The sequence below is a fragment of the Parasteatoda tepidariorum genome, chromosome 10 (genome assembly GCF_043381705.1).
Source record: "Parasteatoda tepidariorum isolate YZ-2023 chromosome 10, CAS_Ptep_4.0, whole genome shotgun sequence".
Taxonomy (NCBI): domain Eukaryota; kingdom Metazoa; phylum Arthropoda; class Arachnida; order Araneae; family Theridiidae; genus Parasteatoda; species Parasteatoda tepidariorum.
The window spans coordinates 24,607,449-24,621,734 of NC_092213.1; the positions used below are offsets into that span (position 1 = coordinate 24,607,449).

The window sequence follows — 14,286 nt, forward strand, 5'->3', positions numbered from 1 at the left end:
AGATAGATAGATAGATAGATAGATAGATAGATAGATAGATAGATAGATAGATAGATAGATAGAGAGAGAGAGAGAAATAGATAGATAACACACACGGAATTTGATTGAGGAATTTTTTCCTCTATTAATGATGATCTTTTATTGCATGCTTCAATAATGAAGAATTGGTATGATTACCTAAATAAGAAATAAGAGTATCAAAACCGAGGTGACGAGATGGAGCGTTTGCCACCCAATGAAGGCAAGGTTTGAATCCCTGCAGTGGTTGGTTGATACGATTTCTGCACCCGGCTAACACCAGCCATAGTACTGATGTAAAATATCCTCAGTGGTGGGCGGATCATGGGTTAAACTCCCCATGCGGTCAAGCTAACCATAAGAGATTTTCGTGGTTTTCATCTCCCTGTAACGCAAAGGGGGGTTAGTTCCATCAAAAAGTCTTATAAAATAAAATAAAAAATATCACTCTCATCTAACTGCAAAAAGGAAGAAGAAAAACAGTGTTTATTTCAGTTTATAAAAAAATTGCGAAATATTTCCTTCCCTTCACTCATCAATATGTATGGAAAAACTTGATCTCAGATTCCAACAAAACTAGTTGGTGATCATGAAAATTAGGTAATGTTTGTTCGCTCTCTGTACTCCTCAAATGTAAAAATTTACTGCAACATTGAATCAAATATCAAATATTTATTAACATGTGAGAAAAAGCTTTCGTTTACTCTTTATAGGTGAGTCAGAAACTAGAGACCGATTTCAAGCCCCACCACTTATTAAACGAGAAAAAATTTCTCCGATGAAAGGAGAACTGAAACCAGATGGAGACTTCATAGGTGAAACAACCCACAAAACAGATTACCCACCAAAATATGTGATTCCACCAAAGCCATTAAAAAAGCTGCCTAAATGGAAGGCCAGTACAGACAAATTCCAAGATTGCACCACACATAGGCATGATTATAGATGTCACCCACTGTTTAAAAAGCTGGCTCCTATAGTCCCTGCAGAGGCTAAAAAATTCGACGGCCCTTTTGAAGGAGTGTCGCATTATAAAAAAGATTTTCAACCTCATGAAGTGTTGCCAAGGTAAATACGTTTTTGGTAATAACATTATTATGATTTGACTTGCTATTTTTTAAAAATTAAATTGTCCTTCTAATTTGAAAAGAAGAAAAAATAAATACCAAATTTTAATTGGCGATCGAAATAGGCTACAGATGGCGCAAAGCAGAACTCTCTACCTATGGCAACATTTCGCATGCTTTCACATAGTCATCGGAGAGGCAAGTACGTCAGTTTCTTTCAGATAGATAAAAACTTCTAAGTTAGGAAACTATATGGAATTGAAAACTAGATTAAACATAGTTTTAAAAGAAAACATCATGGAAATTTTAGAAAATATTTTTGACAGTTAAATATGAAAAATATTATGGAATGCGAAAATATCCAAGTACTTCCCCATACAACTGAGAAGAGGAGGAGAAAGAAGAGGGGAGGGTTACATTCCTTCACAGCGTGCCTAGTTTGATCAATAATAGCCTTTTATAAGGTGTGTAATGCTCAAGTAATTATTGATGTTAATACTATGCTTAAAGGACTTATTGACACAATTTTATTTCATGAATAATTCCATTTCTTAGTTATTTCAGTTAATCATAAGCTTTAGTTAAGCATAAGCATTAGTTAAGCATAATTTTATAATAGATCTTGAGAATACAAAGCTGACTTGGCCATTGGTTTTCGGTAGCGGCCGAAAAACTCAGGCTAGAATTATTCATTTTTGGTATTGGATGGATATAATTACTACTCTGTTTAGACCTCTATTGTAATCGGCGAGTGGTTGACTTATTGTGGTCGGCGGATGTTGATGAAACTTAGCCCATATTATATGGTTCATGGGTAAATGAAATCTGCAATAAAAATTAGTTCAAATTTTGATCAATAAATGGCGTTTTTCAGGTATGAGAAATGATTTATGCAATTTGGTGCAGTTTTCACAAGTTAAAAGTCACTGCCGTAACAATCTTGACCACTTTGTTATTACCAAAGAAAAAACGGGCATTATTCGTAAAAATTTTTTAACAAAACGACAGATTACCGTCACTATGTTGCTGTAATAGATCGAAAAAACCCAATGTGCCAGAGTTGTACACGGTATAACGCGTTTTAAACATGTGTTTAACGAAATCGGATTGCACATTGAGCACATGTTCCAATTGCGTTTTATACCTTTATGCGCTTCCTTTTTCAACGGATGCTCGAAATTTAAACTAATTTTTTTTTAATTGTAAATTTCTTTTCTTCATGGCCCGTACTCACAATCGCACCGTTCGAATGCGTCATCTAAGATGAATATCGGTTTCGTATACAGAACCTATTTCTCGCGATTTCCTGATTCAGTGGCGTTTAACAACACACTCTGTGTCGCGTTTTCTTAAATAAATAAAAATTTGATTCTTGACTTTTTTTTTTAGTTTAGGTAAGAGGAAATAAAAACTCGGATTATAATTGTGATTAACTACAACCAAGAGAAAAATCCCCAAAAAAGAGAGCGAGTCGTTGAAGACCTCTGGATCTTCCAATTCATATTATCTTTGTATTTCCAATTCATGTCATCATATTTCCAATTAATATCATCTTCCAATTTCCTCTCCTCCATTACTCAGATATATCGGATTGTATAATGATGTTTCCCCTTGCCATGTTACTTTTCTCATTTAGATTTTTAAAAATTATATTTTGAAGTTTCGACGATGCTTACTTTAAGTACTATGTTTCATGCGTTAAGTTTCATATAGTTTCCAAGTTCGAAATATTTTAATCTGTTTGAAAATCAGGACAGAATCTAATGTGTGCTTTCTATTCCTATGATTATCCACACCCTTTTGAAATATTCTAAAGCGTTGTCATGGGTAAATAGTTCTGCTATGCGTCACCTTTAGTCCATTTCGTTCGCAAATAAAGTGGGTATCAAGTTTCATTGACATCTGTCAAACAGAACGAATTATATGTAGGTCTTAACAAGGTAACTTATAATTCTAACCAATTTGCATAATTTTCAGGCAATTGCCTGACTGGCATCCTTCGTTTCGAAAGCAACAAAAATCTGATGCGCCAATGTCAAGAGAAACAACATACAAAACGGATTATGAGGCCCCTCCGGATGATGTTCCGGCTCAACCAGCAAAACCTCTTAAGGATAACTTGGGTCTGCCATGTGGACCGATGGAGAAGATGACAACTTCCAGGAGAGATTACAAGGCACATCACCCTGTGAAAACTGAATCATTTAAACCGGATCTAGGCTACAAGAAACCAGAAGTAAGTAGGGAACGTTATTACTGCATGGGAAAAATTCGCTTGGGCAAATATGAACCTGATTAGTGAAATACATTTGCTTTGATTAGTGAATACAATACATTGGAAAGAATATATTTTTAACATCAATGGATAAATAGTTAATATTGAAAGCGAAAAAGCTTTTAAAAATCACGAAAAAGCTCTTAAATTAGCAATAACTTTTAAACAAATGCTAATTTTGAAAAAAAACTCTCGTTAAAATTATATTGCAATAACTTTCAAATTAGAATTTTAAAAAAATAAAATAAAAACTCTATGTTAAATTCATAAACAAATACGGTACTTTACACTCTGTAGTTGCAGTCTCGCGACCTGTAGAGCAGCCAGTGTGGAATTTTTTCCAACAAGTTCAACAGTTAATAATTCTGGAACAAATTATAGAATGATAAAGTTTGTTTTATTCCATTGTAATCCCTGTACACTTTTCTACACACCTTATTAATTTCAAACTTTTTAAGTCTTATAGTTTTGTGCTAAGCAAAAGAAAATATAACGTTATGTTGAACACCCAAAATAGCTGGGAACCTTACGATTTTATAATATAGAGAGATTTAATTGAACGAGACGAGACCAGAATAAAATCGTTAGCACCAAACGCGAAAAAATTATTAAAGTTCTTATGTATAGAATATAGTTAGATCCCAATTAGCTTAACTTCAAAAACACTCTCCTTTCCTTTCATGAAAGCCATCCCCTCCTCAGAGGATCAAAATTGTGATGGCATGTCTTCGGATCATCCTCCGGGATGTTTCCCAGACCGTCGCCAATAGCCCATTGTGCAGCTCTAGTGCGACGTAAATTAACAACAACAAAAAATCCTTTCATGAAAAAGAAAAATTTAATAATGTAACAATGAATAGGTAATGTAAGAGAATGTTCCATGAAATTGAAAAGAGATAATCATTTTAACAACATACTGAAGAAACATATCTTAATTTTTAAATACATAAAAATTTTCTACGATTGAAAGACTATGTAAACAATGCGGAATCAAATGTTCAACTTACTTTTAATGCTTAAAACAGAACTTATGATTAACTTTCGATATTTAAAAAAAAAAAATAGTTATTGCCGCTGTTTCAGAAATTTATCAGCTGGTATGCTTCTCACTGCCATAACTCGAAAACCATTACATGAAACGATATGAGGTTTTGCACATTTTTGGAGAATCGATAGAAGATTATTCATATGTTAAAATGTTTCTGATGCGGATATTATTTTTTGAATTATTTTACGTCAATTAGAAGATTTTTTTTTTGTTTTTTTGTGCCACATAATTTAGTTTAGCGGAAACTATTATCAAACATATTATGATTTTTCGGAAGCCACGTGTCGCTATGATTGTAAATAAATATTTTGTCTCAATTTGTTTAAATTTCGAATTAGTTTTGAAATAATTTAATAATTTTAATTAACCATTCGGAAATTTAATCGCAGTAATATATATATATATATGTATTTGCAGTCATGACATTCTTATGAATAAAGATTTCAAAAAAACACTTTTGATCTTTTGTTAAAACTTCCAATTTGTTTCGGAGTAATTCAATTTTAAAAACTTGATTATTTCTTAGATAATCCGAAAGATTAACAAAACAATATATATTTCTTACGTCTTTTATACAGAACAAAAATAGAATAGCTATAAATTCAAAATTTCATTTATAAGAAATTCAGTTAATTATTTCTTTCTCAAGCAAATCAAATTAGCTAAATCAAAAATCTAAATTTCAGGAAAATTCTGTCAACCTAAATTATTGTTTTATTGCTGCATAATAAAATTTCAAGTTGGCAGCTTTAAAAACAAAACCACAATAACATAAAGTTGGGATATTCAATTAGCATTGGTGATCATTTAAAAACCTTTAACTTCACATTAAATAAATAATTCCAAGAAATTGAAGCGGTAAGATATTACTGATAGATTGAAAACTTAATTTGCTTTGAAAATATATAAATAGGAAATAACAGTAGACATATTTCAAGCGCTCAAAAACAAACGCCCATTTTCAAGACTTGCCAGACGTGAATGAGAAGAAACAGAAGTGATTTGAATTATAAAACGTAAAGTTGTGAACGAAAAAGGTGAGAAACAAAAACAAACATAAGTTCCTTAACCACATCTCTTTGTTCTTCCTTTCTTCACTTTATTAATAATATTTTAATATGTTTTCTTTCTCTTGTTCTAATATTTATATTTATAATAAACATATTTAAAATGGACATTTCAGGGACGGTTTTCTGATTGCACAACCACCAGACATGATTATACTGCTAAAGCAGCAGAAAAAATACAGATTTCTAAAATGGGGGACAACCTTCACTGTGGAGATGGAGACATGGAGGACACTAGTATTTCGAGAAGAGATTATCAGTGGACATGTGTGGATTGTCCTGCTGGTTACCTTAAAAGATTTGGAAAAGATGCTCTCGTACCAAAATACACTTTCGATAAGGTGGAATCTGGGCATCAATTCTTTTGTAAAGAGCCCAAAATTAGCAGAAAGTCATGTTGAAAATTAATAATCAAGTTTTGCAATATTCATTCACGTATAATAATGAAGAACTACGATTACTTTGATTTCTTAAGAAATTCATTAAATTATTTTTTCTTTTAAGTGTTGTTTTTAGTTTTCACTTATTTAAAAATGATATACTAAATAGCTCGAAATTTAATGAATATTATTTAAATTTGATTGCAATTGCTTAAAAAGAAAGTTTGAATATTAGATATTTATTTTGAAAAAAAAAGAAAGGAGTTTTTTCTATTTCTTCCAAACTTGCCACCTCTGCTGTAAGGTACACAAAATATATTTTTATTTTTTAATAACGGCAGGCACTGAATTTTCGTTCTTCGCCTTAGAAGATGCCGGAAGTGTTGCTCATTTATCGTTACCCTGTGAACCAAAGTCACGGANCGTTACCCAGTGGGCACTTGTGAACCAAAGTCACGGAGGCGAGCAACATTACCCACGCCACACTGCCACAAATACCCGTTCATGGGGTGGGCCACATTCATACAGCAGAAGACAACAAACACACAGAGAGAGAAACATCCGTGCCCAGAGCGGGATTCGAACCCGCAGCCATTGGCTTCGCAGTCAGGCACGCTAACCACTCGGCCGGCGGTACACATAATATGCTATTGAGTTGTTTGGAAAGTAATTTTATTTTTTCCCAACAAAGGTTTTAATCGATTCTTTCAGGGTAAACTTCACACATAAATCATATAATCATTATAAATTTTGAATCAGATATAACTTCGAACTCTACAAGCAACCCCAAATAATCCCCAGTAATAGACTGAGCCATTTATAGAGAAGCCCTGAAAATAGCGCCATGGGAGTCGTTACCTTTAAGGACCCCCAGAGGTAGACCCCCTTCTAGATGGCTCAACAACATCGAAAATGACCTGGAAACCCTAAAGAATGGAAATTTGAAGGGAGTTGAAAAGGGGTTGCTGGCGTGAGTCAGTTGTTGGGGCAGCCAAGGCCGGCAAAGGGTCGTTGCCTTGACAATGAAGAAATCTTGAATAGGACGATTTACTTTTGAAAAAGTTTGATCGATTCTCGTTAGTAGTTTTTGGTTGGTGTCTTTTCAAATATTTTACTTTTTTAATACCGAAAAAGTAAAAATGCTGTTCATGCAAGAAAAAAATTATCTGATGTGTATCGAAATGCGTTGATAGTACGCCAAAGTCAAAACTAGTGTACAAAATTTTGCTTCAGCAAAACTTCGATCAAGATCCACTGCACAAGTTTAGGCTGATGAAAGCATTAATTAAAGCAATCTGGCAAAGAACAACTCGACATATCGTTAAGAGAATAAATTTGGTGAATTTGAATGTTTGTGATCATTTGAAATGCATAGATTAATTCTCAAAGCTAGACATATGGGTAATCCATGTTCTAATGGAAAGATATTTGCACTGTCTCATTAGATGTCTGTAATTTGCTTCTCAGACGTCTAGAAAATTATCTACTTTCGAAGTCATGGGTGCCACTTTAAATATATTTCAAGGCTGAACTTATTCTTTTTGACGAATTAGAACAATCTAGAGTAATTTACTAAAACTTTCAGAAATTTAGAGCTCACCAAAATGTAACTTTCTAGATGGGCTCACATATTAAATCAATTATTTTCTTCTTCAGTCAGTTTTCTTCTCTATATTTTTTCTTCATTTAATTAGTTTATTTTTTACAACAAACAAGATAAAAAATAACAGCTAACCTTGTACATCTTTTCACATCAATCACTGAATAATAAACCACTACTTTTTTCATGAAGCTATTTATTTTTCACTTTGCCATTATTTATTATTTGTCCTATCTCTAATATTTTTTTCTTTCTTTTTTAAAAAAAATTATAATAATCTCAATTTAACTTTGGCCAGAATTTCAAAACATTGAGGAATTTAAAACAAAACAATCTAGATACAACAATAGTAAAAATTAAGTTTTAGCTAGCAGGCATTGAATTTCAGTCTCATTCTTTCATTACTGAGCTACATCATTAATTGATCATTTCACATTATGAAAATTTACAATGTTTACATTAAAATGTTATTTTTATAACAGAATATTTGTTACATTTTTAAGAAAAAACAGAAATCTTAATATTCAGGGGTGATTGTGAGTCCAAGTCAGAATTCCGGAAAATTTCCTGAGTTTAAATTGAAAAAAATTTTAACAAGTTTTTTTTCCCCTTTTCTCAATATTTCTTAGTTTACTTAAAATATATTTAAAATTTTATACATACCTATATCATTTACACATACCTATGATGACCTGGAGAAGTAATTAAATTTACAAATATGTCTTTCTTTTTTGAGTTTATGATTATAACAACTATTTACTGATAAAAAATGAATATTAATTATGAATATAAGCTTATAAAGTATCTCTCTGGCTCTCCCTTACAAACAAATAAAATAAACTGCGTTTTTAAGTTCCACCTTTGAAAATTTGATTTCCGGAAACTTCTGTGATCAATGATTTTTTTAAACGTCTGGACCTTCGATCTCCGGATCACTGTTAACAAAAAATCCGGATTTTTTCCGGAGCACAATCAACCCTGAATATTAAAAACAAATGGAAAAGAGATATTAATTTATGAAACTTCATCCACTGATTCTCTCTCAAGATCGATTCCAGCCCCCAGGACTAAAGTCCCCGTGCTCGAAGCACATTATCACTGAGGACGCGAAACTGTTTGCCCGCAATATTTCTTAGGGTTTATAAAAATTTTGTATTTAGACAGTAATACTTTTTACTCCAAATGAGGTCATAAGTTACCTGGATCAGTTTTCGACCAGTAAAGAACAATAATTTTATAAGCAAGGATTCATGCTACTGCTAGAAAGATGGCTAAAAGTTTTGGATAAGAATGAACAATGCATGATCCAATGAAACATTTCGTTATTCTAAGAAAATCGTCTTTCATTTTCATAAAGAAAAAACTATAGTTAGTCAAAAGTAAAAACTCCCCTAGCCATTCGTCTGAACCCATGGCGGTGACTATGGTAATGAGGTACAACTATTTCAAGTAGAGATGTGGGGTAATTGTTTAGGACAGGTATTGGCCCGGGTCGGTGAGAGAGGGAATATTTTACCTTTATTGTGTTAGCCCTAGAGTGAATAGAAGCCACCCTCCCAGAAATGCACTATTCTTGTTTCCATAGCAGTAGACTGTCTGAGACTTTGCAGGGAAGGGGGGGGGGTTCTAACCGTAAGAAAGCTATATATTACTCTTTCTGATATCAACGCAAAAATATTAGTCATTTATAATTTACACTAAACTAACTTGCAACAAAAAATGTATCAACCTCTAATTTTCAAGAAAGCAATTTATTTAGCAAAACATTGAAAGAAGAAAAAATTGCTTCAAACAATATTCTTGAAAACCATACATCTTCACAGCATATTCATTAGACAAAGATACAGAAACGCGAGCACTTACAAAATTATTAAAATATACATGTTATAAATAGTATATAGTAAATAAATGCAGAATATGCTAATGGTAGACTATGGGAAGGCTAAATCCAGGAGTATAAAATAATTTCAACTCATAATTCATTCGAAATGTAATTATCAATCATTCACGTACATAAAATATCAACACAGATTAACGTATGACTAGGCTTTATACACACTTCTTTTATTAAGTCTTGATTCATTCGATTATTTAAACTTAATTTTCTTGATAATTTTAGGGGGGGGGGAAGATGATTGTCGTTTTAATGCAGAGTGATCAAAAAATAACAATTGGCTAACGGAGAAGCCTAATGGCAAAAATACAGAATAAACCATTAAGATAAAGTTTAATAGAAAGAAGAAAAAAAATTTAGAAAAAAAAAGGGGTGGAATATAAAAATTTTAAAAAGAATAGTTTAACTGTAAAGTAAGACTAATTTGAATTATTTTTGGAAAATTTTGCTCCACTTTATTTGCATGATTTGAAGATGAAACATTCCTTTCATTCAAAAAAATTGTTTGTGAAATTAATGAATTTATTTTTACAAACAAGTCCCTGTCCATATAAATTAAGACTATGGTACAGATAAATTTCTAGACTTGTAGTTAATAAAATATTTAAGGATGTGATAACGTACCCCAGTTGTGGGATATTATAATTCTTTCAAGTACTCTGGTATATTACGTCTCGCCACATAACTTCTTTTAATGATAAAACAAAGAATAGTATTCAATACAGATTCAAATTTGTTAATTAGGAAGAATTTAAATTGTTTTTGACTATTAGTTGATAAATCACACTTTTGACTGTTAAAATTACAGTTTGAGGGGTTATTGAACATTATTTTAGTGGGTTCACTCCTGATTCTGCAGTTAAATAGAGTCTCATAACACCTTATGTTATTTTTAGACATATAACAGGTTACGTATTGGCACTAAAAATATAAGTAAAAGAAAAACTGATGAGTAAAGAAAGTAAATTCAAACATATTATTTGAATGTTATGTGATCACATTTTCATTAAGTGGAATAAATTCGCAACAAAGAAACACTGGTTAGTAAAACATTTAAAGTAAGTACAAAATCAGAATATCATCAACAATTCATTCATCACTTTTCACTGGTCATCTTTATCTTTGGCTCCATGCTTTAAGATACGTGTGAATTCCATGTAGTCAAACATACCATGCTTATCTATGGGTGCTTCTCTGTACATTTCATCAACCTAAAAAACAATTTAAAATACAATCTTGATGACAAGCTTTATAAAAATGATTGAGATAGCAATAAATATATACATTTGCATAATATATACATATGTGTATAGATATATATATACATATATATAAATTATCCCATAATTAGTTACACTTAAAAGCAGGGTTTGCCAAGTGGGCCCACATTGAAAAAACCCACCCAGGTTTTATTGGGTGGGCCCACCTTGAAAAAACCCAAGTGGGTTTTTTCAACCAAATGCTAAGTGGGTTTTTTCAACAAAAAAAATGCTTTTATTAAAACTTATTAGTGCACATTTAATTTTATGTAATTTATTGTGCAGCATAAACTTGTCAAATAGAGTTGCATGATTCATGTGATTAAGTTTTGAATATTTGTAAAAGTAAAAGAAACTTGAATCTATAATTTTATAGTATTATTGAAAACTTTAAGTGGGTTTTTTCAAAAAGTAGTATTTTAATGAAATTAAATCAAATAGAAATTTAAATAATATGGTCTGAAAAGGTCAAAATTTCAAATATAGTTTCATGCTTTATATATTAATATTATTACTAATTCATTTGTTTAAACATATTGAAAAGAAATATTTTTTTTACTAAGTGATACATTAACACTTTTAAACAGTTTTATTTTCTGGTTTTAAAAAAATAAGCTAGAACTTTTTTATTAGTTGAAAATAATGGTTAATATTTTTGGTTAATTAGTGGAAAAAAATGAAGTAACTGATACTCTTTATAATTATACATAATTTCAATTTCACTTTCTTTTAATCTTATTATAACAATATGGAAGACCATTAAATATTTATTTCAGTTTTTTATTAAATTCAAAAGTTAGATGAAATTTTAGTTTTTACTGATTATAATTTTATAACAGGTAATATTTATAAGTTTAATAAATATAAGTAAATGTGTGTGAAAACAAAAAGATAAATAAATCCGTTCCTTTTATATTACTACATTTATATTTTATAATGCTTGAGTTAAAAATTGTGAAACGTTATGCACTTAACAATGAGGAAGATTCAAATATGCATTAGTGATAATGCGTTATTTAAACTTAATATAAAATACAAATAACAAATTTAAAATAACTTTTTGGATTTATTTCTATTTTTAAGCTTATACAACGCTTTTTAATATATAAAAATATTTACACAGTAAAACTTAAAGTTCATGAGCAGTAAATGAAAAAATCCAATTTTCCCCAGGCTTTTTCAAATAAAACCCAATTTTCCCGGGGGGTTTTCAATAAAACCCAACTGGGTTGGGTTTTTTCAAGCCCTGCTTAAAAGACTAAACTAATCATAAAGATAAGCCCTATCATTTTTTTTGTTTCATTTTCAAGTACTAGGCTAAGTTTAAAGGAGTGATTTATCAAGACTATTCCATAATACAAAGAGAGAAAAAAATTTTAATATCATTTTTTTATTAACAAATTTTTTAGTTTTTTATTAAATATTTTAGATATGAAAACATGAATTACAATTTTTAGCAATTTTGCAAAAGAAAAAAAAATATTTAGCTCACATTTAGTTAACAACAGTCATATAAAAATTGTAACATCAATCACAAAAGCTTTTTCTCTATTTCCGACTTTCTATCTGTCATTTCATGCATACTTTAAATGTTTCCTGTTAATTTTAAAAAATGCTTGAATAAATTTCAAAGGAAAAAAAATCCCATTTTCCCTTTACAAAAGAGGAAGAATTTTAAAATAAAAATATGTTTTACTCCATGTTCTTTCTAAACGTAAGTAACATTTTATATTTTTATTCTAAATAAAACACTTCATCCTTTTTCCTTAGGCACATAATATTAGGCTATTAAAAAACATACTACTTAACTTTATTAAATATTTATCAATGAAAAAAGTTTACAAATAAGGAAACCAATCAAAATTCAATCACCATGAAATACTCCCTCATACAAAAAATATATGATTATATGCACACAAAAAAATCTCTAATTTATTAAATTGAAAAAATATATCGATCCAGATTTAACACTTTTTTAAATGTGCAAATTAAAAAATTTAATATCAACAACAAAAACTATACTGTAGTAATTCATTTTAATGCTAGTTTATATTTATTTATTCATATCATTAATGTAAAAAATAAAGGTTATAAAAATATTCAATTCAAAATAAATTTAACTTTTTAAAAAAAATAGCTACATTCCTTAAAACTGGCTATTTTAACTGTCCTTTAGACTGATTATTTTAACAACCAATGGACTACCACTTGTAAAATTACATACTTTTGCATATACTTTTGAAAATAAAATACATTCATAAAAACTTGAATGTTTCATAAAATTTGAATATTTTAAGATAGTACTTTTACAAGCAAATTAAATAATGTGATATAAGTATTGAAGATAATTAAATAAACTGAAACCAAAAATAGAAAAACACTACTGTACCTAAAATTTCCTATTTGGTGTTTTTAATTTATTATGCAGAAAGCAGATAATATATTATCTTATTTTTATCTGAATGAAAGAAAATAGATATAATAAGATAAAATATTAACCTCCCACTAAGAATTTTTTCATTCCATTGATATGATAGATATTTTATAGTTAATCTTAAACTTTAAAACTAGATTCAAAGAAATCTATATATAAAAAGAAAGAAAAAAACATCAAAAATAATTGAAACCCAAATTTTACTTAATTAGGAATTTTTTAAGAGAAATCACGTCTTTTTAATGCAGCAGAAAAAAATTTTAATGATCAGGGGTCAGTCCAGACCAAATTTACTACCGTTTAGCGAAACCTTCACAAATTCAACTTTAGGAAAAACGGTAGTTTCACAAATTTAATTTTAGGAAAAACAGTAGTTTCACAAAATACTTTTTCTTAAAATTTTATTTTTGTATTCCTTAAGAAATGATAAATCCATATTCTTGTGTCCAGGATTTTTAAATATAATTTTTAATTTTTCACAAATTATGTCTAAATTTTCACAAAATAGGTACCGCTCAGAAAAACCTAGACAGACCCCTGACAATATAAATTTATTATTGCCATCAACATTTGATTCAGTCATTTATGATCAATTAAACACATCTAGCCTTCATGAAATACTAAATCCAGTTGAAAATAAAGTTAGAGATCATGCTTTTTAAAAGTAAAGGGCCATGTTTCCTACTTTTGCACTAAGAAATAGTAATTGTATAACTTAGCTGCCCATGACCTTTTACCTTAAGATTTAACAGCAAGTTAAACAGCACATGAAGTTTTATATACTAATAGCAGGGATGAGAGTAGTCAGAAAGTAAAAAAGAGGAAATCCAAGAAGAGGAAATTCAATATATATATATAAATCGCACTTTTTTTGTCTAATTTTTGTTTAAACTTGTAATCCATGTGATTATAAATCCCGATATGAGGCTTTTAAATCACGTGCATATAAAACTCTACATCGAATTTAAAAAATGCGAAAATACAAATCATGATGCGCAATTTTTAGATCAGGATGCATAATTTTAAAATCGCGCGATATTACAACCGCAAAAACGAATCACGACATTGGATTTTAAGCTCGGGTAGCTACATAGGGTTTTAAAAGCTCGTAAATACAAATCGCGAAATTGGTTTTTTAAATCTCGTAAATAAGAATCGCAATGTTCAATATTTAAATGGCCTGAATAAGAATCGCAACGTTCAACTTTTAAATCAGGTAAATACGAAAATCGATGTTTGATAAT

General features: G+C 30.0%; 2 protein-coding genes across 2 annotated transcripts in view; one reads left to right on the forward strand and one right to left on the reverse strand.

Annotated features, from left to right (window-relative positions):
- Positions 1-5,924, forward strand: part of LOC107437565 (stabilizer of axonemal microtubules 2) — a 9,724-nt gene extending 3,800 nt beyond the window's left edge. Inside the window, exons 2-4 of the mRNA XM_016049624.3 lie at positions 732-1,086; positions 3,063-3,321; positions 5,592-5,924. Coding sequence (XP_015905110.2) covers positions 732-1,086; positions 3,063-3,321; positions 5,592-5,876 — 899 coding nt within the window. The 3' untranslated portion in view covers positions 5,877-5,924. The remainder of the gene's footprint in view (positions 1-731; positions 1,087-3,062; positions 3,322-5,591) is intronic.
- A 3,263-nt stretch (positions 5,925-9,187) lies between these two features.
- Positions 9,188-14,286, reverse strand: part of LOC107437570 (myosin regulatory light chain sqh) — an 11,498-nt gene continuing 6,399 nt past the window's right edge. The window contains exon 4 of the mRNA XM_016049628.4: positions 9,188-10,560. Within this exon, the coding sequence (XP_015905114.1) occupies positions 10,453-10,560 (108 nt within the window). The 3' untranslated portion in view covers positions 9,188-10,452. The remainder of the gene's footprint in view (positions 10,561-14,286) is intronic.